Raw genomic sequence first — 22,035 nt, forward strand, 5'->3', positions numbered from 1 at the left:
CTGCCTTTGGGCATGCTGAGATAACAGGGCAGGAGTTCCAAACAGGAACAGAAACCCTGATCCATCCACTTCGTCTCACACAAAGATGATGCCTTGTGTGCCTCTCAATATACAATTATCTTAACCCCAGTCAAAAGCCTCATGATCTCTGGGAATAGACAAAAAAAAATGATAGCTGCCCGAGCTAGAGATAGCCACATTTTGTTTGTTTGAAGGAATTTGTCAAATCTGCATCCTCCCGCCCAGTCAAAATGCGCATGTGCGCGCGCACGCGCACACACACAATAGCCATCCCAGAACTCCAGGATTCTTTAAGAAAGGAACAAGCTCCTGGACACCGAACCTGGATCCCATCTTGTACAACTTAAAATTGTGATCCCATTTTCCTGAACTGATTTAAATTGAACAAATGATCTACTCCCTTTATTCTCTAATAAACATCAGATAGACCTCCCCTCAGCCTTGTTTCTCTGAAGTGTACAGTCCCAGTTAGCCCTGTCATGATAACTACAATGCTTCATACTGGGAATGGGTCCAGTGGCTCTCACCAGCACCCATTCCAGACCCTCAACATTACCAGTCCCAAGAAGAGACTATTACAGGAAACAGCATTCTAAGTGAGACATGACCTAAGTCTTGTACGAGGACAGAAGAGGACAGGCATATGTTTGTACAAGGACAAGGACATGTTTGTTGGGGGTGGGTGGGGAGCATAATCTGCACTTAATAGCCCTCAGAGTGCTACAGCAAAGTAATACAGACTTTGGTAAAATGAAATTAAAACAGAAAAAAACCCACCTCATCTGTTAATAGGTAAGATTTCCGAAGCATGCTCTTCTTGGCAGCATCAAACACCTGCAAAACAAAAAAAATCGTACAAAAAAATGTGGAAAAGGTGATGCTCACTATCAACATTGAAATATTGCTTTGTGCTAACTGCTTTAATTTACTATAACTAAACACTCAAGCACTTCAATGGCATATTATAAATAAATTGCTTGTCTTTTGGACTTTAATCTACATGATGACTGGACAAACAAACAGATCACTCTAAATCAGTGACTACAATGAAGCTCAAAAGATGTGGATAAAGTCCATCAGTTTGCAAATTAGCTATGGTATAAGTTATGTTAATTTCAGAGCAAAATCCTTATACTCTCAACACACTTTCTGTATACTTTGCATATGCAACAGTGTACACTTTAGAAAGCTAATCGCTTTTGATCGAGTTAAAACTTCTTTGTCAAGTGTTTCTGTGCCATGCTGATTTAACCCAAAAGATTGACTGATGGGTTGTGACTGGTGTTTCAAATAGATTGCTTTATCTGGAAAATGCAGGAACCCTGACCTAAACATTATATATCTTGCTAAAGCACTGTGCATTTTTCAGTTTCAGCCATTTGAGTATCAAATTTAATCTTGCATTAGAGATGATGCAAGACATCTAATCCCTGTGGATTGCTGAATCGCACCCTGATAGTACGCCAGCACTTCTGGTTTGCAAAGATTACATTTTGTTCTCAATCCTTTCAAGGCCAAAGTATTGTTCCATTGAACAGACCAGCAGTTTAACAAAATTTCCCTTTAGCTAATAACTTTGAGCTCAATGTGACTGATTACATAAAATGTACAGGACAAAAATAGGCCATCCAACTTGTCTTCTATATTCAATCATGAATGGAGAGCAGAAATCAACAACTAAGTGGAGGAGAAGGCTCCACAAACAACTCCATCCTCAGACAATTATGATGTTCCGCAAATCAGTGTGAAACACATGCCTCAAGCATTCGTGACTGTCTTTAGCTGGACATACTGAGTGATCTACCTCAGCCTTCTCCTATGATCTATAAGAGCATAGGCACCAATCCTCAGCCAGTTTGATTCACCATACATGATATCAAGAAATTAAGGCATCTGAAAGATTATGAGCCCTGACAACATTCTCGTTCCAGTGTGGAGAAGTGTATTCCAAAAATAACCATGCCCCTCACCCAAGCTGTTCCAAGCTTGGCCAAGATGTACATTTGCATCTGCATGTGTGGAATAAGCTGCCAGAGGAAGTGGAGGCGGCTAGTACAATTACAACATTTAAAAGGCATATGGATGGGTACATGAATAGAGAGGGTTTAGAGTGATTTGGGTCAAATGCTGGCAAATAGGACTAGATTAATTCAGGATATCTGGTTGACAAGTTGGACTGAAGGATCTGTTTCTGTGTTGTACATCTCTACGAATCTATAATCAACAAGGTGAAAAATTGCTCTGCCCATGGAAAGCAAGACAAATCCAATCTAGGCAACTGATACCGCCATATTCTCAATCCTCAGAGTCATAGAAGTCATGAATGCTACAAAACAGCATATACTCAACAATAACCAGCTTTCCGATGCTCAGTTTGTGTTCTGCCAGGATGCTCAGTTGCAGATCTCATTGCAGCCTTACTCCAAGCATGAACAAAACAGCCAAGTTCTAGATGAGGGGAGGGCAACTGCCCCCAACATCAGAACAACATTTCATTGACTGTGTTGTCAAGGAGCCCTGGCAATGAAGTCAATGGGAATCACGGGGACAACTATCTGCTTAGAGTCAGACCAGGCACAAACGAGGATGGCTGCGGTTGTTGGACCTCAATCACTTCAGACACAGGACGTCACTACATTTCCTCAAGGTAGTGTTCCAGGCCCAACCATCTTCAACTGCTTCATCAATGGCCTTCCTTCAATCATATGGGGATGTTTGCTGATAATTGCAGTTTGCAACACCGTTTCCATCCACAGATACTGAAGCACACCAGCAACAAGACCTATCACATTGAACTGATAACTGGCAAGTAATATCTGCACCATAGAAATGCCAGGCAATAGCCACCTTCTCTCGACATTTAATAGAAACACAAATTGAATCCCCTAATATCAACATCCTTAGGGTTAACATTGACCAGAAACTCAACTGCACTAGTCATTAGATCACAACAGCAGGTCAGAGACTGAGAATCCTTCAGTGAGTATCACCTCCAGTTCCCTCAAAGTCTCTTCATGATCAAAAGGCACAAGTCACGAGTGTGATGGAATACTCTCCACCAATCCAGATGCAACTCCAACAACACTCTACCCCAGTTCTAACCCATCCAGCTTGAATGGCACCCTACTCACCACTGTACACATTCATTCCATCTGTCTGTCACTGGCACACAGTGGCAGTAGTGAGTAGCCCATACAAAGTGCAGCAATGTCAACTAAGGCATTTCAATAGCACCTTCCAAACTTGCAGAATCTACCAAGACAGACAAGAGCAGCAGAACATGGGAACACCTCCAAATGCAAGTTCCCCTCCCAACTTGGAACTACATCCCCATTTCTTCAGTGTTTCTGGGTTAAAATCCAGTAACTCCCTCCCTAACAGCACTTTGGGTGTAACTACATCATGGTTCAATGTGGACAATGAACAACACCTTGCCAACACATCCCAAGCACAAATTTAAAAGAAATTGGGCCAGTCCAACCAACATTTTCATCTAATCCTTCCTCTTTCATGTGTTTATCGAGTGTCCTCTTCATGGTATCTATGCAGTAAATCTTGCAATACTGAATTTCAAATTCCAAAGTACTTGTTAGAAATAAATTTCTCCTGAATTTTGTATTGAATTTATTGGAGACTTTTACAGCTCTTGGCTTTGAAAGGCTCCACAAACAGGAACATATTCTCTATGCTGTCCCTACAAAACCCTCTATCGGTTATATATTATGACAGTTAGGGCTAGGTAATGGAAAGCTGCCATTTCAGCCATCAAGTCAGCTAAAGAACGCAGTTACAGCTCCAACGTATGCAATGTGGCACTTTATGCACTTATAACCACAACAACTACGGGATAACATCCTAAAAGTCTATTTCAATTTTTTTAGTTAAGGTACAAGGCCCATTGTAGCTCACACATAGCAGAAAACAAAATCTTGTATTTCAGTTCAATACACACACCCCCACACACCCCCACACACACACACATCCCCACACACACACACACATACACACACACACACACCCCCACACACACACACACCCCTCTGGTCCACTCTAGAGACTTAAAAACAAATTCTGGACTTCAGTTATGAAGGAGTGCTGCACTGTCAGTGATGCCGTCTTGTAAATGAGATGTTATACCGAGGTTCTGTTTGTTCTCTCTCTTGGGTGGAACTAGAAGATCTCATGATGTTATTTTGAAGACAGGAAGGGATGTTTTCCCTCCGCTCTCAACCAGCATTGCTAAAATAGATTAACTGATCATTATGAGATTGCTGCTGTGTGAACTCTGTGTGGGCAAATTGATGGCTACACTTCCCATTTTACCATAGTGGCACCACCCTAGAAATTACTTAAATGGTTGTGAAATGCTGAAAATGCCCTTCGGCAAGGAAAGATACGTGTATTAGTGCATGCCTTTGTTTCCCTTCTATGACAGAGTGCTTCTACTTCTGGACAGAGTCAGCTAGTCATTACCACCAGATTGCAACCTCAACAGCATCCTGTGCAAGATACACATCGATTTCTCAGTTTGAAAAAAAAAATTAAGTCAGGGTGGTGATCATTGAACTTGGTTCAGAAGGACACGGATAACTTTGTGTGATGTCATACTAAGTAGATCAAGTTTGTTTGATACTTTCCGTTATAGTATTGATAATGGTAATAGTATTTTATTTGTGTCATTTATCTATCCACTTACCAATTAACCCTAACAAAGACTATCTGTATACATCTGCACTCCCTGTCTAAAAAAGCTTTCTTCTTGTTTACGCTTTACAATTTGTCACATTTTTGGTCTAGCTATTTCATTTTAGAGTTTCACTTCCACATTTATAATTGACCAACCTGAGTGGATTTGGCACCACATACAGTAGTTGCACAATCTGACCACCAGGTACCACTGTTTATCATTTCTCCACAAACCATTTATTAAAAATTAATTATCACCATTGAATCAACACCAGAAGATGTTGCGGGGGTGAGAGAATGGAAGTGTGAAGGCAAGAGAGTCTACCCCGTCTCTTGGGAATCTTCATACTCAAGAGCAACCAACAAGTGCTACTTTGTAGAATTTGCTGCTGTGTGCCTTGGAAATTGACAGCCATAAACACTTCTGACTTTCGGAAGGACACCTTCAAAGATTAATTGCTACCTTATATGCAAATCTAAAGCTAACACTTGAGCAATTGATCTACCACTGAATGAATCCCCCTCTGTATCGTTTTCAATTTTTATGCAATTTTCTTGCCTTACTCCAGGAATATGGTTCCACAGTCAACAGATATCCCCCCCACCCAATGCATCAATAACTTCTCAAGCACCAGGCTGAATAGTAAGTGGAGTGATGTTTACCCTCCATTCCTGAGCTTGTTCATCCAGATTGACTCCCAGTCCAGCAAAGGCTTGAACTTAAAATTGAAATTGCTGGAAAAGCTCAGCAGGTCTGGCAACATCTGTGGAGAGGAATCAGACTTAACACTTCATGTCCGGTGACCCTTCCCCAGGACGTTCTCTCCACAGATGCCGACAGACCTGCTTAGTTTTTGCAGCAACTTCTGCTTTTGTTTCTAATTTACAGCATCCGCAGTTCTTTCAGTTTGAATTCAAAATTCCCCTGCTTAAATTGCACCCCTACCCTCTTGGTCTTGTCTCTCCCTTTTGCGGTAGCCTCCTTCCTCTTCTACAAACCCTTGACAATTTTGTGTTCCTCTAACTCTGAGTTCTAGTCCAATTCTTTCACGTGGCTGGCTTCTCAGCTTCAAAATGCCCTTCATCAATCTCTCCCTTTTCTTTGGTCACAGTCCTCATACCTCACTACATGGACTCACAGTCAAATAGTTTAACAACACTTCTGTGAGCACCTCAGGACATCTCACTACATTAAAATGCTAACTAAATGCAGTTAGCTACTGCAAATCTTTAAATCCTACTGTATCCCCTACCTAACTCAAGCAGACACCATTAGCAGTCAGCTCACGCTGAGTTCACTGCAGTCCCAATTCAGCCCCAGCTTTAATTCCAAATTTTGCATTACTTAGAGTCATAGAGCCATAGAGATGTACAGCATGAAACAGACCCTTCGGTCCAACTTGTCTTTGCCGACCAGATATCCTAACCCAATCTAGTCCCATCTGCCAGTACCCAGCCCATATCCCTCCAAACCCTTCCTATTCATATTCCCATCCACATGCCTCTTAAATGTTGCAAATGTTGCAACAGCCTCCACCACATCCTCTGGCAGCTCATTGCATGAAAACGTTGCCCCTTAGGTCTCTTTTATATCTTTCCACTCTCACCCTAAACCTATGCCTTCTAGTTCTGGACTCCCCGACCCCAGGGAAAAGACTTTGTCTATTTATCCTATCCATATTCCTCATAATTTTGTAAACCTCTATAAGGTCACCCCTCAGCCTCCGACACTCCAGGGAAAACAGCCTCAGCGTGTTCAGCCTCTCCTGATAGCTCAAATCCTCCACAAATTATTCCAGCAGTGCGCTCGGTATGCGATCAAACTGGGTTCGCAGCCAATGACACCAATCATCTCAGATATATTAATGGTGGAAAGTGTGGAAGACGGAGACATTGGAACAGGGAGGTTTAAAATAAATGAGTCAGGAGTTACAATTTTTATCTTCTATCCAAGTGCCCGAGGTCCAGGCTAGGTCAATCTGACAGGCACTTAAAGTACAATAGTCAGCTGTCAACCATTATCAAGATCAGAACAATCAATCAACAACATTATCTTCAAAGTGGGCTAATTGCTAAGATGTGAGAACCACAACGGTCAATCTGCAAACATCATGAATCCTGCCAACAGTTATGCAATAATGATCAACCAATGGGTTTCTGAGATGATGATTGAGAGTTGAATATTGGCTAGAACACCAGGGGAGAATTTGCCCCACACTTTATCAAAATTGTGCCAATGGGATCCTCGACACACACCTGAGGGGACCAACGTATATAATGTCCTATCCAAAAGTTCTCTTCTTTACAATATGCACTCTTTTGAAGGATAAAACAATAACCCAGTGAGCTATCCTCACTAAGGCTAAAATTATACTGTGGGATGTTGCAAATCTGAGACAGAAACAGAAAGTGCTGGAGAAACTAAGCAGTTTCTTTGGAGGGAGAGAAATGCAGTTAATATTTCGGGTCGCAAAAGACTCTTCTTCTGAACTCCAGCCTGAAACTTAAACTCATTTCTCTGACTTTAGGTGCTGCCAGTTCTGCTGAGGTTTTCCAGCTCCTCTTCATTTTCATATTACTTAGACTGGACTTAAATCAGCTTGCGTTTGTAAGTAAAAGGGAAGGGATAAGAAAAGTACAAACAAACACTTTGCTGAATAAAATTTAATAGAATTGCCGAATTAAATGTTAAATTTAACTTCCCTGTGGAAGTTAAGCGGAAGTGAGTGGCACGGTGGCACAGTGGTTAGCAATGCTGCTTCATAACGCCAGAGACCTGAGTTCAATTCCCGCTTCGGGCAACTGTCTGTGTGGAGTTTGCACATTCTTCCAGTGTCTGCATGGGTTTCCTCCAGGTGCTCCGGTTTCCTCCCACAGTCCAAAGATGTGCAGGTTAGGTGAATTGGCCGTGCTAAATTGCCCATAGTGTCAGGTGAAGGGGTAAATGTAGGGGAATGGGTCTGTGTGGGTTGCTCTTCGGAAGGTCGGTGTTGACTTGTTGGGCCGAAGGGCCTGTTTCCACACTAAGTAATCGAATCTAAAAAAACTACTAAATGATGTGCCCAGGTGTGAGGAATGAATATAGGTGTTGGGCGCAGGAGGTCATTCAGCTCACAAAGGCCACACTGGCTCTCCAGAGCAATCTCAAGCATCCATCTAATTTCCTTTTGAAATTATCAACCATCTCCATTCCGCCACTCTCACAGGCAGCAAGTTCCATTTATTGTGTCAAAAACACCTTCCTCACATACTGCCTGTATGTGTTGCCCAAACACTTTCAATCTGCTCTCCCTAGCTCTTGTACCCTAATGGGGAAAAGCTTCCATTGTTCTACCGTTTTTTTCCAACATGTCATAATATTCTACACCTCTACCAAAATTGCCCTGGTTCAATATGAGCAACCCAACGTCTCCAACCAAACCTTGTAGCTAAAGTACTCCATTGCTGAAATAATAAGTCTCCTCTGCATTGTCTCATGGATTTCCTATCCTTCCTGACCAGAACTAAATGTTACACTCTAATGGGGTCTAATCAGACCACCATACAGGTTCACCATAACCTCCTTGCTTTTATACCCAATACCCCTACTATGAAGTCCAAAATGCCATGTGCCTTAACAACTACTCTGAAATGCTCTACCACTTCCAAAGATCTGTGCACATGAATCCACCCCCTTAACCCCTCCTGGTCTCCCCTATTCCTGCACAATCTTTCAAACTGTGTCAAGTAAACATGTTCTTCTCTCTATACCTTAACTGTGAAAATGCATCACCTCCCAACATTCCCACTGACCATACAGAATTTGTAGTCAGACAATGTCTTACCTCATCCACAGCCTCCTGAGAGAACATGAAGCTGTTGACGTGAGCCACAGCCACCGCGTAGAGCACGGGGCACCAGCTGAGACGGAGAGTCCCTGTCACCAAGGTCTTGAAGTACTGCCGCAACAGGTCCAGGCAAGTCTCAGCAGGATGGATGTAATTTTCCAACGGGACTGGCAGCTATTTTGATACACAAGAGGTTGTGCAGGTTGAAAACTGTCAGTAGAATGCTTTCTGTGGGAGTGATCTCAGAAGTTTCACAAACCACCCCTTTGCTCAACTTCAGCAGGACCTTACTTTACCTACCCGACCCTAATGTCCAAATCTCATGGTGGCTGGTGCTCCAGGTTTCTGACATTCACCAGCTGCATAACCCTTCCCTGAGAATCCAGATTTTGCTTGCTCCACAACTGAAATCTACCCTTCAGCTCTCTCGACTCTGAAAATCCCTATTTTAAGCTTTCAGTCTTCAGAGTTCATTGTTCCTTTAAGATGTTTCTTAAAACTTCCCTCTTGGGCCAAGTTTTTGCTCAATTTTTCTAATCTCCCCTAGTGTGGCCCTTTGTCAGTTTTTTTGTCTGTTCATGTTCCTGTGGAATTAGCTGGAGCTAATTTATTATTTGTATTCAAGGTGTTCTACAAAGCAAGTTTTTCTTTTGTTTCCTATAGAATGATGCAGCAAAAGAGACTTGTTTTTAATTAATTCACTATTGCCTATCCCCAGTTGACCAGAATGGGATGGTGAACTACCTCGTTGAACTGTTGCAGTCCATGTGGTGTAGGTACACCCACATTGCCATTATGTAACAAGTTCCAGGATTTCGCGCAAAACAGCATCTGAACTTTCCCTTTCTAAGTTTTGTGGGTGGCATGGGGACTATCAGGGTGGGGACGATCAAACCAGGTACCCTGTATTGACACCAATCTTCCAGGATAAACTATGTGTGTGTCAGACAATGTACCCCTCGGCTCATTATTACCTTATTTATACATTTTCTGACAGGCTATGAAGGTAATGCTTAACATTTTTTAACTTTGTACCTACTTTTTTTGTATCTGGTACCTTTGTATTTAAGGTGGTGTGCTGTGTGGTGACATTAAACACTTTTCATTGCACTCCTGACCTTCTGTACTTGTGACCATAATACCTAAATCTAAATTATTCCAACTTTAACCCCAATCTTAAAGGAATAATGACAGTTAATTAGAGAGGAAGGGTCCAGCACACATCTCTTCCCACCCCATACCCACAGCACCAAGGGCTCCCAGGCTAATCTCTTAGACATAGATAAGCTTTTGCTGGTTAGACGATACAACCATTGGTTTATCAAGCCCACTCTGCCCAGTCGAGGGACCCAGTGCTGGCCGACTTGGCAACCAAATCCCAGTCTACTCGGCAAAAAAATGTTGGGTACAGCCACCTATTCAATATGTTAAAAACAGGTTCACATACCTGCTTCAGCTGCACTCCCAGTGTCCGTAATACGCTAACATGCTCCCCAAAAACAGCCTGGCGAAGTTGGGTACTGAACCTCCTCTGTAAGGGCAGCAGGAGAAAGCAGCCAAAGAGCTGATCGCCGAATGAGACGCTCTCAAACTGCTCGAGGAGTCGAATATACAGATCCTGAAAGGAGGTCAGTCCTGGCAGTGGGGCACTCAGGTCCAGGGAGTCCATTTTCTTGCTCTGACAGTAGATCAGCAGGAGGGCTGTCAGGTTGTTGTGAATGCCTGGTTCCAGAAACAGGTTATTGCCTGTGAGGAACACACACGTGAGTCTTGCCAGTTTGGCAGCCAGCGGGAGGCCCTGCAAGAGCTCACTTCGCCAGGTCTCCAGCAAGAGCGCCCACTGGAGGCAGCTGGTCACCATTTCCACTAAGTTGGCAGCAAGCGACTCTACCATCTTGCCCTTCATTTCCTCTCGGTTCACCTGGTCATAAAGGTTGATCAGGGGCAGGAAGGCCCAGTCAGCTGGCAGAAGAGAGCCTGTCATGTCGGGGAGCAGGACAGATTGAACCAAGTGATTCTGCCCAGTGTAGGAAGCCTTGGACCGCAAGACAGCAGGCTGGACGTGAGCAAAGTGAGTCAGGTAGTGGGTACGGATGGTGGGAAGCTGTTTGAAGGCTGCTCCCAGCAGTGTTCCACGAGTTGGGTTGGAGTGAACTTGTTCCGCAGTGCCCCCATCTGTTTGAAGCTGGAGAATGTAGGAGAGATCTTCTGCTTCAGGGCCACCAGATTTACCTTCTCTGTCAATACACCATTCATACCACACAGTAAATAATGCTTTCCCAAACCACAATGTTAACACTGCATGTCCCACACTCCAAAACAAGCACATGCACCCCCTCCACACACTATACACACTTCACATATGCCCCAGATCATGAACACTGCATATATATGTCCCATACCATACCCAACTATGTGTGGCCCACACCATAAGCATTGCATATTTGACCCATACTATGCCCACAAACACATGAGGACCACACCATAAACACTGCAAATGCAGCAAAATGTAAAACACAACGACTGATAAAATTTGGTGATAATTGAGACAAGGGATGTTTACATTGGGGAACATCTCTGCCAGGTACTCTGGTCAAATAGCAACAGAGTAAAGCTTCTATCGCCTACCCTTTCCAGCACACTGAAGGTCGGGCATATCTCAGGATAGACTACTAGTCAGTTGCCCTATGCTGGGCCTCATCAAACACTGACACAATGAGCCAAATGCAAAGCAGAACTTGATGCATTGTGCTTGATCCACCCCCACACAATATGTCTATTATTTTCCCATCTTACACTAGTTGCTCCTGTGGTTACTCAATGGCATTTCCAATTTAGTGCCAAATTGGGCATTGGCTGAGGTTCTGGTTTCACGACCTATTCCAAAGGTGAGCACATGAACCTGCAGTGTTCCTGCAGAACAGGACTGAGAGGTGAGTCAGAGGTGACATCTTTCAAATTAGCCTTTTAAACGGAGGATGAATCTGATCTTTTTCACTTGGAAATAAAAGATCACATGGCACTATTTAAAAAAAAGAGTTGCTGAGCTCACCTCAGTATGCCCAACTGACATCAGTACAAGTATATTATCTGGTCATTATCTCATGGATGTTTATAGGAGTTTGCTGTGTACAAATTGACTGCCATATTTTCTACACTGCACACGGCTACGTTTCAAAATATTTGGCTACAAAGTGCTTTGCGATGATTCATAGTTCCGGAACGCCCCACAGAAATTCAACAATTCCTTCCTTTACATTATGGCTAGTTCTGTAGAGTGGACTCAACACCCCTCACTCCTTTCAGCTTGTGACCAGGGAGGGAAAGTTTTCATCAGACAACTCAGACATAAAACCAGTGACACAAGAGAAAAAAAGCTTCTTTTTGACTTACTAAAAACAACGAGCACATTTTCCCACCAAGATACTTACGGAATCATATCTTGATTAAAGGCCAATCTCGACAGGAGTTCATGGGCCAAATGCTCACTCCCCGGTAGCAGCCGACTTAGCAAAGTGACAGCAACATAGTGATAAAGTGGAGCTTGCCGTGTAATGTGAGGACTGATAGTGATCTGGAAGGTGCAAAAGAGGCTTACAGGGTCTTGAAAAATGTAACATAATAATTGGAAAAGGAGAAGGCTGGAGTTTTGAAATCAGGACATGGACGAGGAGGGTACACAAACTGATTTGAGGCTTATAGGCTGGGATCTGGAGTGATGGGGGAGCAAGTCTAGGTGTAAGGAGTTGAGGAGTGACGTTGGCTAGCATTGAGGAGTAAAGGAAGGTTTACCTGACTTGGGAGAACTTACCTGTCGGACCTCATACTTAACACACAATCTTTTGATACTGTTGAAAAGGAGTGTTCACAGGTGACTCCACGTGCATTATGATCATTAATGTGAGCGTGACAACTTCACACCACATCCAGTTAAATATGCAAAGCATCTGGCAGTCTACTCACCAAGATTGCTCCTGCAAACGTGGTTGTGGCTGAAGGGAGAATTTTCAGCTATTAAGACCTGATAGTTATAGGTCTGTCAGAAGTAATTCAAAGCAATGGATTGGCCACGGCATTAACATCTATTAACTCTAGTCATGATCTTATTGAGTCATACAGCACAGAAGTAGATACTTCAGTTCAACTCATCCATGCCAACCAAGTTTCCCAAACTAAACTAGTCCGATTTACCTGCAATTGGCCTATATCTCTCTAAATCTTACCTATTCAGATGAAAAACATTTACTTATATACCACCTCAAAACACGACACAGTTATTACTGTCATGTTGATAAAAATGGCCACCAATCTGCACTCGACTAGATGCCAAAACAGCAAATATTAATGACTAGTTTTCTTTGGGAGAATTTGAGGGATAAATATTGGACTGGACTGCATGGGAGCACCTTATTTTTATTCAAAATAATCCCATGGCATCTTTTACATCTGCTCAAGGGGATGTCTCTTTGGTACAGTATTTTATTCTGTACTGCACTACATTGCCAGCCTGGATAATGGGCTCAGATCTCCAGAGGGAGGGGTGGAGAATGGGGAGGTGGGCGTGAGGAGGGGTGGGGCATGGGAGAGAGGATTGGGCTTGAATCCACAGCCTCCAGCTGAAGTACATTAATACAAGTGGGTTAAACAAGTGATGAGGGGAGCGACTTACTGCCTTGGAAGCCAGTTGAAGTACAAAGTGCTGAAAGTGAAACTCGTGACGCAGCAGCCAGGCAGACCGGTGGTGTATCGGTGGGCTTTCTCTGCAACTGTGGACCAGGTAATCTCGCAGACCTTTGCTATACAGAACAGACGAGCACTGCAAATAAACCGTGTGAAGAAACAGATTAATAGTAAGGGATGTGGGGAGTGACCAGCTAATGGGATCAGATGAGGCCACTTGGCTCTTTGAGTCTGTTTGGGTCATGACCTTTTTGAATAAGTTTCCTGGGCAAGAGTCTGAGATTGCCACAAGTCTGTGTGTGAGGAACTGCTTCCTGACCTTCACCCTGAATGACCCAGCTCTGATTCTGACATTGCTCCTATCATTCTGGACATTCCGTCTCTTGTTTCTACCCTAGTAACTCATTTAATTATCTTTAACATCCCAATTAGATTACCCCTTTAGTTTTATATATTCAATGCAATGCAAGCCTGATCTTTTCCATCCGTACGTATAACTTACCTCTTTTAGTCCAGGTGAATCTGTGCTGCATCCCCTCCAAAAGTCAATATTTTCACCATGAGGTTCAGGGCCCAGAACTGACAAAGTATTTGAGATGGGGTCTAATCAGAGAATGACCTGACCAGATGAGGGCACAGTTTGCAGAGTATACCTTACTGCATTTATCCAGAATCTGACTGACTATCGAGGATGAGACAAACAATTATAAATATATTCAGGGGAGGGAAAGACAGTCAGAACTGCAAACCAGTACTAATTCACCTATTCTGATTAGACAAGAGGGAGATCTATTCAGCATCGCCACTCGTGTTAATCTAAGTGCAACCAGCGGCATTCATTAATATTAATGCTTACTGATGAAGCACTGGAAATTTATACATCAAGTGACTCTAAGTCATTCCTGAAAGCTAATCGATTGCACATCACCAAGTTTAACCATATGAAATGTCAGAAAAATGGCTGGCGACTATAAGTCCATTTGATGTTGTTTCACTTTCAGGGTTAGTTAATGGGGCCTGTATTCTTCCTTAGCATTGCAAATTTTATCTTAAAGCAATCTGCATCTGATCTGACACAAGGCTGCATAACTTGTAGCACCATTTTGTGCAGTCCCTCCTGCCCCAAAAGCCTTCCTCTCACTGCAAATTGTCTAACATGCTCCTTACCCATTCTCTAACCCTCTTTGCTGACCCTCTAGCCCCTTCCTCTCCCTGACTCAGCGTCTCACTGATCGAAGCTCTCATCAGGTCTCCCACTTGTCGAAGACCTCAATTGTTTGAGAACTGAGCAGTAAGAGGAAGGAGTATCTTCAACTGTGAGTCAGAAGCAGGGCAGCTAGTGGGTGGGCTAGGGAGCAGGACAGCCTGGTGAACCAGAGGATCAGTGAGAGTCAGGGTCCACATTGACCAGGACAAGTGGCAACCAGGAAGCTTGACAGCAGTACTACTGGCAAGAGACTTTAAAAGGAAAGTTACCATTATGAACTTCTCATATGTTTTTAGATTTATTTTATTTTTAAAATTATTTCATTTACCAATACAGGAAGTTAGCATTGCAAATTGTTTGAATTTACAAGGCAGAATTCTTTTTTCTGAGAAGGAAGGGTCCTACAGAATCTAACCACAGCCTTTACATTAGTTCTATTGGGTAGAATTCGCTTAAAAAGTGATTTACTTGAAGTCATTTCAATTAAAGTCGCAACTTTAAATGAGGACTTACTGTTATGATGATTTTCTCAAGTGACTGACTTCAAAATTACAACATCTCTACAACTGGTGGGTCCAGCTACAGTTGGAGATTGCTCAATGCCGAATGCTTCCCTACAAAGTACTCCCCACTAAAATCATTCCCTCAAATAGCTTTCATTCAGCACCACCAGCCAGGTTGCCTTCAGAACAACAAAACAGTTTCTCCCCTATCCCTCAGACTTGTACTTAACGATGTGGCCATAAGTAGTATAAAGAGAAGTTGCCTGTGGACATACCATTCCATCCTGTCCTGTCCTTTCACAATGACTCATGAGATACAACTCTTGTACATTATTCACTGTGGCAATGGATGTTAGCGAATTATTCAAAGCCACATGACATCAAAACAATTTTTTTTTATTCATTCATGGGACATGAGCATCACTGGCTGTGCCATCATTTATCGCCCATCCCTAGTTGCCCTTGAGAAGGCCTTCTTGAACCACTGCAGTCCATCTGCTGTCGGTTGACCCACAATGCCCTTAGGGAGGGAATTCCAGGGTTTTGACCCAGCGACAGTGAAGGAATGGCGATATATTTCCAAATCCGGACGGTGAGTGGCTTGGAGGGGAACTTGAAGGTGACAGTGTTCCCATGTATCTGTTGCCCTTGTCCTTCCACATGGAAGTGGTTGTGGTTTGGAGGGTGCTGTCTGAGATCTTTGGTGAATTTCTATAGTGCATCTTGTAGATAGTACACACTGCTGCTACTGAGCATCGGTGATGGAAGGAGTGGATGTTTGTGGATGTAGTGCCAATCAAGGGGCCTTGCTGTAATGTTGTTCTAACCCAGTCTAACAATGGGGCTACATTCTCAAATAAAGCGCTGTGTCCAGACGATCAGAAGGAAGGGTGAAGGCTTTAGAGAGGGCACAGGCAAGACTTCAGAGAACAGTTCCAGGGATGAGAGACTTAATTTTGTCACTTAATTAGAGAAGCTGGTATTGTTCTCCTTAAAGAAGGAAACGTTGAGAGGAGATTTGATAGAGGTGCTAAGGATCTTGAATGGTCTGGACCAAGTAGAAAGAATCAAATCTGTAACCTTGACGACTACATCCTCTGGACAAGGGCTACAGTCAGGTTTGTACAACAACTCAGACTTATTTCACATATTTAACACAGTAAAACATTCCATCAGAACATTATTTACAGGAATTGACCAAATGTTTGGAGAAGCGGCTAAATTTTAAGGAGCCTCTTAAGGAGAGAATGGGAAAGACTCAGATTTATGAATTGCAGAGCTTTCGCCTTTGCTAGCTATAGGCATGCAATCCAGGACAGCACAGTGAAAACTGGAGAGGCACCCAGAGATCTCGAAGAGCTGCAAGGCTGGAACATATGAGGGAGATCGAGAAGGTGACGCTACAGAGAGATTTGAACACATCAAACAAGAGGAGAAATTACAGATTGAATAGGAAAGGGGCTAAACAGTGAGATCATTGAACTAGCTTATTCAAAGAACTAACACAAGCACACTGGGCCAAAGTGACTTCACACTGTGCTGGATCACTCTTCAACCCTGACCATGTTAAAATCAAGACATTGTGGAACCAGGAACCAATGTAGGCCAATAAGCACAAGACTAATTATTGACAAAAACTTCCAGTTGATATTCCTGGATAGCATCAGGAGAAGGCTCCTATTCCCCTCCTGAGCCAAAGGATGTGAAAATCCTCACCGCTGCCCTGACTGTGATCAGTGAACTAAACAAAACTTGATTTTCCGAGAGGCAAGGACGTAGTACCCAACCATGAGGTTGTGGGGGACAAACAGACCAATTTTAAAAATAGATCAAGGTTAGGTAAAGAAAAGCTGTTTGGCATGTTTTATACATCTAAACTCTCAAAAACTTCAGCTTTAATGGTGTTCTAAGAGGAATGGAAGAGAAACCCATCTTCTAGCTGTTATTTACCCTCAGAGTATAAAAATGCCTTACCTTTTCCGTCAAGCCCTTGTGCACGCTGCTGATGGTGTTCAACATATAAAGCACTGCAGTCAGGAATGCAAAGGGGGATTTGGACCCCAGGAGGCTAAGAGGAGTCTCTCTCCCAGTGAATCCCAGTGATACCAGACTGTGGATGGTCTCAGGCCCTGGGTTACAGGACTGCGGGTTGCACAGGGCAGAGTGTGACCTGAGGAGAGACAACAGCAATTAGTCACAAATTGATACTGTGCCAGCTGTAGATTGTAGGCAAAGGGGATACAAGATCCAGTGAGATATCACTCAAATATAGTTGCCCCTAACTTTCAATCGTGTCCCGAACACACATTCTGGCTGCACTCACAACATTGAACTGTGAACTACCTGCGGCAAAGAGCATAAGTCCAAGGCTGCACTGCCTGTCTGGCTTCAGGACATCTGCCCACGCCTAGAGTGGATATGCAGTGAAGGGGGGAGGATCCACTCATTGTGGTCCATGGAGATACCAATGATATAGCAGGGTAAGGGTAGAGATTCTGCACAGAATCAGTATGGGGATCTAGGCACCAAATTAAAAAGCAAAATCATTAAAGGCCACAAAATCTGGATTATTACCTTAGCCACGTGCAAATTGACACTGACAAGTAGGACTAGAGAAATAAATGGATGACTGATGTGGGAGAAGTGGGTTCTGAAAGTAGGGGATTGGCACCTGTCCTGTGGGATCTGCAAGATTGGGATAGTCTCCACTTGAACCATACTGGGACCAGTGTTCCAATGAGCATGCATAAAAAGGGAGTGGATTTTAAACCAAATAGTAGAGACAAGGGATTAGTTTTGGGAAGATATGGTAACTGAAAGAGTAGAGATAACAAGACAGAAAAAGGAATTAACATGGGAAATGATAAACAGACTGTGACAGGAAAGGATAGAGAGCACAAATCTAAGAGGTTAAATCAATAGATAAAGCTAGAGGTTACAAAGCGAGCAAAAGGACAAAACTAAATCCAAATGCATGCAGCATTCAAAACATAACAGATGAACTTAGAATGCAAATGGAAATACTAGTAAGTAAGCATGACTTGAAAGCCAAGAAAGGGACATGGCTGCAAGATGACAAAGACTGAGACCTGAATACGGAAAGACACACGATTTTTAGGAATGACAGAAAACCAGGAAAAGGTGGAGGCAGTCTCTGTTAATTCATGATCACGTTGGTCCAATAGATACAGATGACTTATGGTCAGGAAATCAAGTTGTGGAAACAGTCTTGGTAGAGCTGAGAAATTACAGAGGTAAGATGCCACTTGTGGGAGTGTAGAGCCTCCTGTGTAACAGTACAGCAGAGTATAAAAGGAAGAAAAAAATGGGAGCTTATCAGAAAACTAAATCATGGAGGGACTTTAACCTTCACACAAGGCTGGAAATATCAGATGGACAAAGGGATCTTAGCTGAGGAGTTCATAGCTTTTTTTGAGCTAGTTCTGAACAGTATATTCTAGAGCTGATTGGAGAACAGAGCTGGTACTGTGCATTGATAGAAAATAGCAATAATCGTAATATCAATTAATTTTACGTACAGTTTGGAAGAGAGAAGAGTGGGTTCAAAACTACTATTTTAAACTTAAAGAAGAGCAATTATGAGGTCATGAAAACAGAGGTAGCTAAAGTAAATTGACAATTTAGGTTAAGGGATGGGTCAGAATGGCAGACATTTAAGATGATATTTCAGAACAGAAAAGTCCAGTGAGAAAGAAAAATTCCAAGGGGTGTACCCAGCATCTGTGGTTAAATTGAAAAAGTTAAACATAGTATGAAGCCTAAAAAAAAAGTGTGTAAATTGTGCGGAGACCGGTGGCAGATCAGAAGATTGGACGGAAGATTTTAAAAAAGCAAAGAAAAACTAAATGGTTAATAAGGGGAGTAAATTTAATACACGAGACACGAGAAATATAAATAATAGATAACAAGAATACCTATAAATATGTTAAAAAGAACTAGAAAAAAGGAAGTAATAATCCTATAGGAAGTGAGTCAGGGAATTAATAATAGAAAATTAGGAGATGACAGATAAATTGAATAGGTATTTATATCAGCCTTCACTGTAAAGAATACAAGTAATATCCCAGAATTAGCTGGAAATCAGGAAATGGAGGGAGAGAAGGACTCAAGAAAATTACAATTACCAGGGGAATGGTTCTGAGCAAACCAGTGGCACTGCAAGCTAAAATGTCCCCATATCCTGATGGATTTTATTATGTTGGCAAATTAATTAGCATTAGTTTTAATTTTCCAAAATTCCCAAGACTCAGGGAAGGTTACCATTAGATTGGAAGATAGAGAATGTGACTACCTTATTCAAAACGGAGGGGGGCAGACAGCAGGTAACCAGGCTATCTAGCTTAAAATCTGTCAGTGGGAAGATATTGGAAGATTTTGGAAGCCATTATCAAAGAAGTTACAGCAGAGCATTTCGAGAAGTTCAAAATAGTCAGGTGGAATCAATATGGTTTTGTGAAACCATGTTTAACCAACTGGAGTTCTTTGAGGAAGTATGCAAGTGCTTGGATAAAGGATTGGGAGACATGTTGTACTTGGATTTCCAGAAGGAAGATCATAAGCTGTCTCATGGAAGGGTACTATTAAAAATAAGAGCTATGGCATGAAGGGTAACATGTTAGCTTGGATAGAAAATTGATGAGCTAATAGGAAACAGTGTAAGCATAAATGGGTCTTCTTCTGATTGCCAGGGTTTAACAAGTGGTATTCCACACAACAATACTGGGGCTTCAGCCTTTTAGTATTTACTTGGATGAAGAGACTGAAAGTATGGTTGACAAATTTGCTGACTAAAGAAGATAGAAAAGTAAGTTGTGAAAAGGACATAAGTAGGTTACAAAGGGAGATAGATAAGTGGGCAAAAATCTGGCAATGGAATATAAGTTGGTAAAAATGAAATTGTCCATTTTTATAGGGAGAACAGAAAGGAAACATATTGTCGACTTGGTGAGAGATCGCAGAACTCTGAGATACAGAAAGATCTGGACATCCTAGTATATATGAATTACAAAAGGCTATTATTCAGCTACAGCAAGTAAATAGCATGCGATTGTTTGCTGTGGAGGGAATTAATATAAATGCTTCCCTTTATTAATAAAACCACATCTTGGATACAGTGTATCTTATTAGTCTCTTCATTTAAGGATGGTAAGTTTGTTGTAAAGTCTGAGAGTCAAATGGGCCATTTTCATTGAAGTTTAAAAGACTCAGAGGAAATCCCATTGAACTGTAGATAATTCTGATAAGTCTGGGCAAAATGGATGCAAGGATGATGTTTCCCCTGGATGAGATATCCAGATCAAGGGGTCACAGTGTCAGGAAACATGATTGGACATTGTGGATTTATACAAGAAGACTTTCTTCACCCAGAGGTTGGCGAACTTGTGGAATTCTCTACCGCATTAGGCTCTGAAGGCCAAGTCAGTGAATAGGTCTAAGAAAGAAACAGATAAATTTCTAGAAGTTAGTGGTGTCGAGGGCTATGGGGAGAGAGTGGGACTGAGATGGAGGATAAGCCATGGACATGTTAAATGGTGAACAGGTTTGATGGGCCAAATGGTCTCCATTTTCTCCTATTTTCTAGGTTCTTCTATTTTGATAAAACGTAAGACTCTGAGAAGTCTTGACAGATTGCATGTGGAAAGGAAGTGTCCTCTGAAAATAATCTAGAAATAAGAGTTAGGTTTAAAAATACATTGTCACTATTTAAAGCAGAATGAGGCAGAACATTTTCTATCAGAGTATTCCAAGTCTTTGGACTTAGAAGGTGGTGAAAGCAGAGTCTTTGAATACTTGTAACACAGGACAGATTGCTGATGACCAAGAAAGTGAAAGATTATCAGGGTAGAATTTCGGTTACAATTAGATTAGCTGCCATTGTATTGAACAATGGAGGAAGTTCAGGGGCTGAGTGTTCTGCATCTGATTTGCATATTCATGTCTTTGCACGTCTAAAGATCCGTCAGGTCTGGACTTGTTGAGAAATAGCATTTTTGTTGTGGGTGGAAGGAAGCAGGAAGGAAGTCAATAACTGAGGAAGTTTGGTGAAAGTGGCTGCATATGTAGTCAACAACTAGGAATAAAAAAAAGATACCTGCCCCTCACAGATATACTGCTTTTTAGCAATTGTTCGACTAGGAGCCAGGATCTGGCCTGGAACGAGCATTCTGAAGGTAGGACATACTCTGCTGGGTATCCCAGAACAATACTGCAAGAAAATTACTTCATCCTCCTGCTATAGCTGGCACATAACTGCCCATGAATGTCATTCAAGGCCAGTATGAAAACATGACTGCCCAACTGAGCTGATGGATGGGAAAATTGATTGGTTTCAAAATACATGGAGGATGCTACATTCTGAGACACAATGACATGCTAAGTTGAACTTAGATGGTTGCTCCATCGCTGAGTCATGTGTGAATAATGAAATACTGTCGCTCCATCCCCAACATGTATTCAAAACTGATGCTCTCTGAAAACTTAAATTTCTGATCTGTCTTCCACTCTTTAGCTTCAGACAAATTAGACCTTAAACAATGATCATCCAACTGCACAAATGGTAGGGATTCACAGCCCCAAAAGAAACAGGATCTTACCTGAGATCCTCAAACATGCTCTCTAACACTGGCAGGCTAAGGAATGGAAAAAAGGTCCCGGAGCAAAACTGCTCCAGTTCTTCTAAACACTCAACCGATCTACAGGACGGCTGTGGAAAATTCAAGAGAGAATAGCGTTAGAATATAGTGAGAAGTTATCGATGTGTCCACAACTCAGACAAGGAGAACATTATAGCATCCCACTTGCCTGTGCCTGACCGATGTAAGGTGTCATTATCATGTGTATAATTCAAATTAAATATAAGTCAGAGCATATCATTCCATGTCAGACCTACACAAAAAAGTAGCCAGAACATACTACTTAATTTGCATTTAGCTGGGGACAGTATGATCCATGTGTTAAAATGGATTTGTGCTACTCTGATCACTGTATCTCTGAGAATCATAGAATCCCTACCGTGTGGAAGCAGGCCATTCAGCCTATCGAGTCCACACCAACCCTCTGAAGAGGATCCCACCTAGACACACCCCCTCCC

At 42.3% G+C, this 22,035-nt stretch overlaps 1 protein-coding gene across 5 annotated transcripts in view; it reads right to left on the minus strand.

Annotated features, from left to right (window-relative positions):
• Positions 1-22,035, minus strand: part of rpap1 (RNA polymerase II associated protein 1) — a 92,881-nt gene that overhangs the window by 3,876 nt on the left and 66,970 nt on the right. For all 5 annotated transcript variants that reach the window (XM_072569270.1, XM_072569269.1, XM_072569271.1 and 2 more), the window contains exons 18-24: positions 21,539-21,648; positions 16,899-17,094; positions 13,204-13,350; positions 11,966-12,108; positions 9,982-10,771; positions 8,532-8,708; positions 799-855 (exon numbers count right to left, since the gene is read on the minus strand). In XM_072569270.1, the coding sequence (XP_072425371.1) occupies positions 799-855; positions 8,532-8,708; positions 9,982-10,771; positions 11,966-12,108; positions 13,204-13,350; positions 16,899-17,094; positions 21,539-21,648 (1,620 nt within the window). The remainder of the gene's footprint in view (positions 1-798; positions 856-8,531; positions 8,709-9,981; positions 10,772-11,965; positions 12,109-13,203; positions 13,351-16,898; positions 17,095-21,538; positions 21,649-22,035) is intronic.

Source organism: Chiloscyllium punctatum, chromosome 4 (assembly GCF_047496795.1).
Source record: "Chiloscyllium punctatum isolate Juve2018m chromosome 4, sChiPun1.3, whole genome shotgun sequence".
Classification (NCBI taxonomy): Eukaryota; Metazoa; Chordata; class Chondrichthyes; order Orectolobiformes; family Hemiscylliidae; genus Chiloscyllium; species Chiloscyllium punctatum.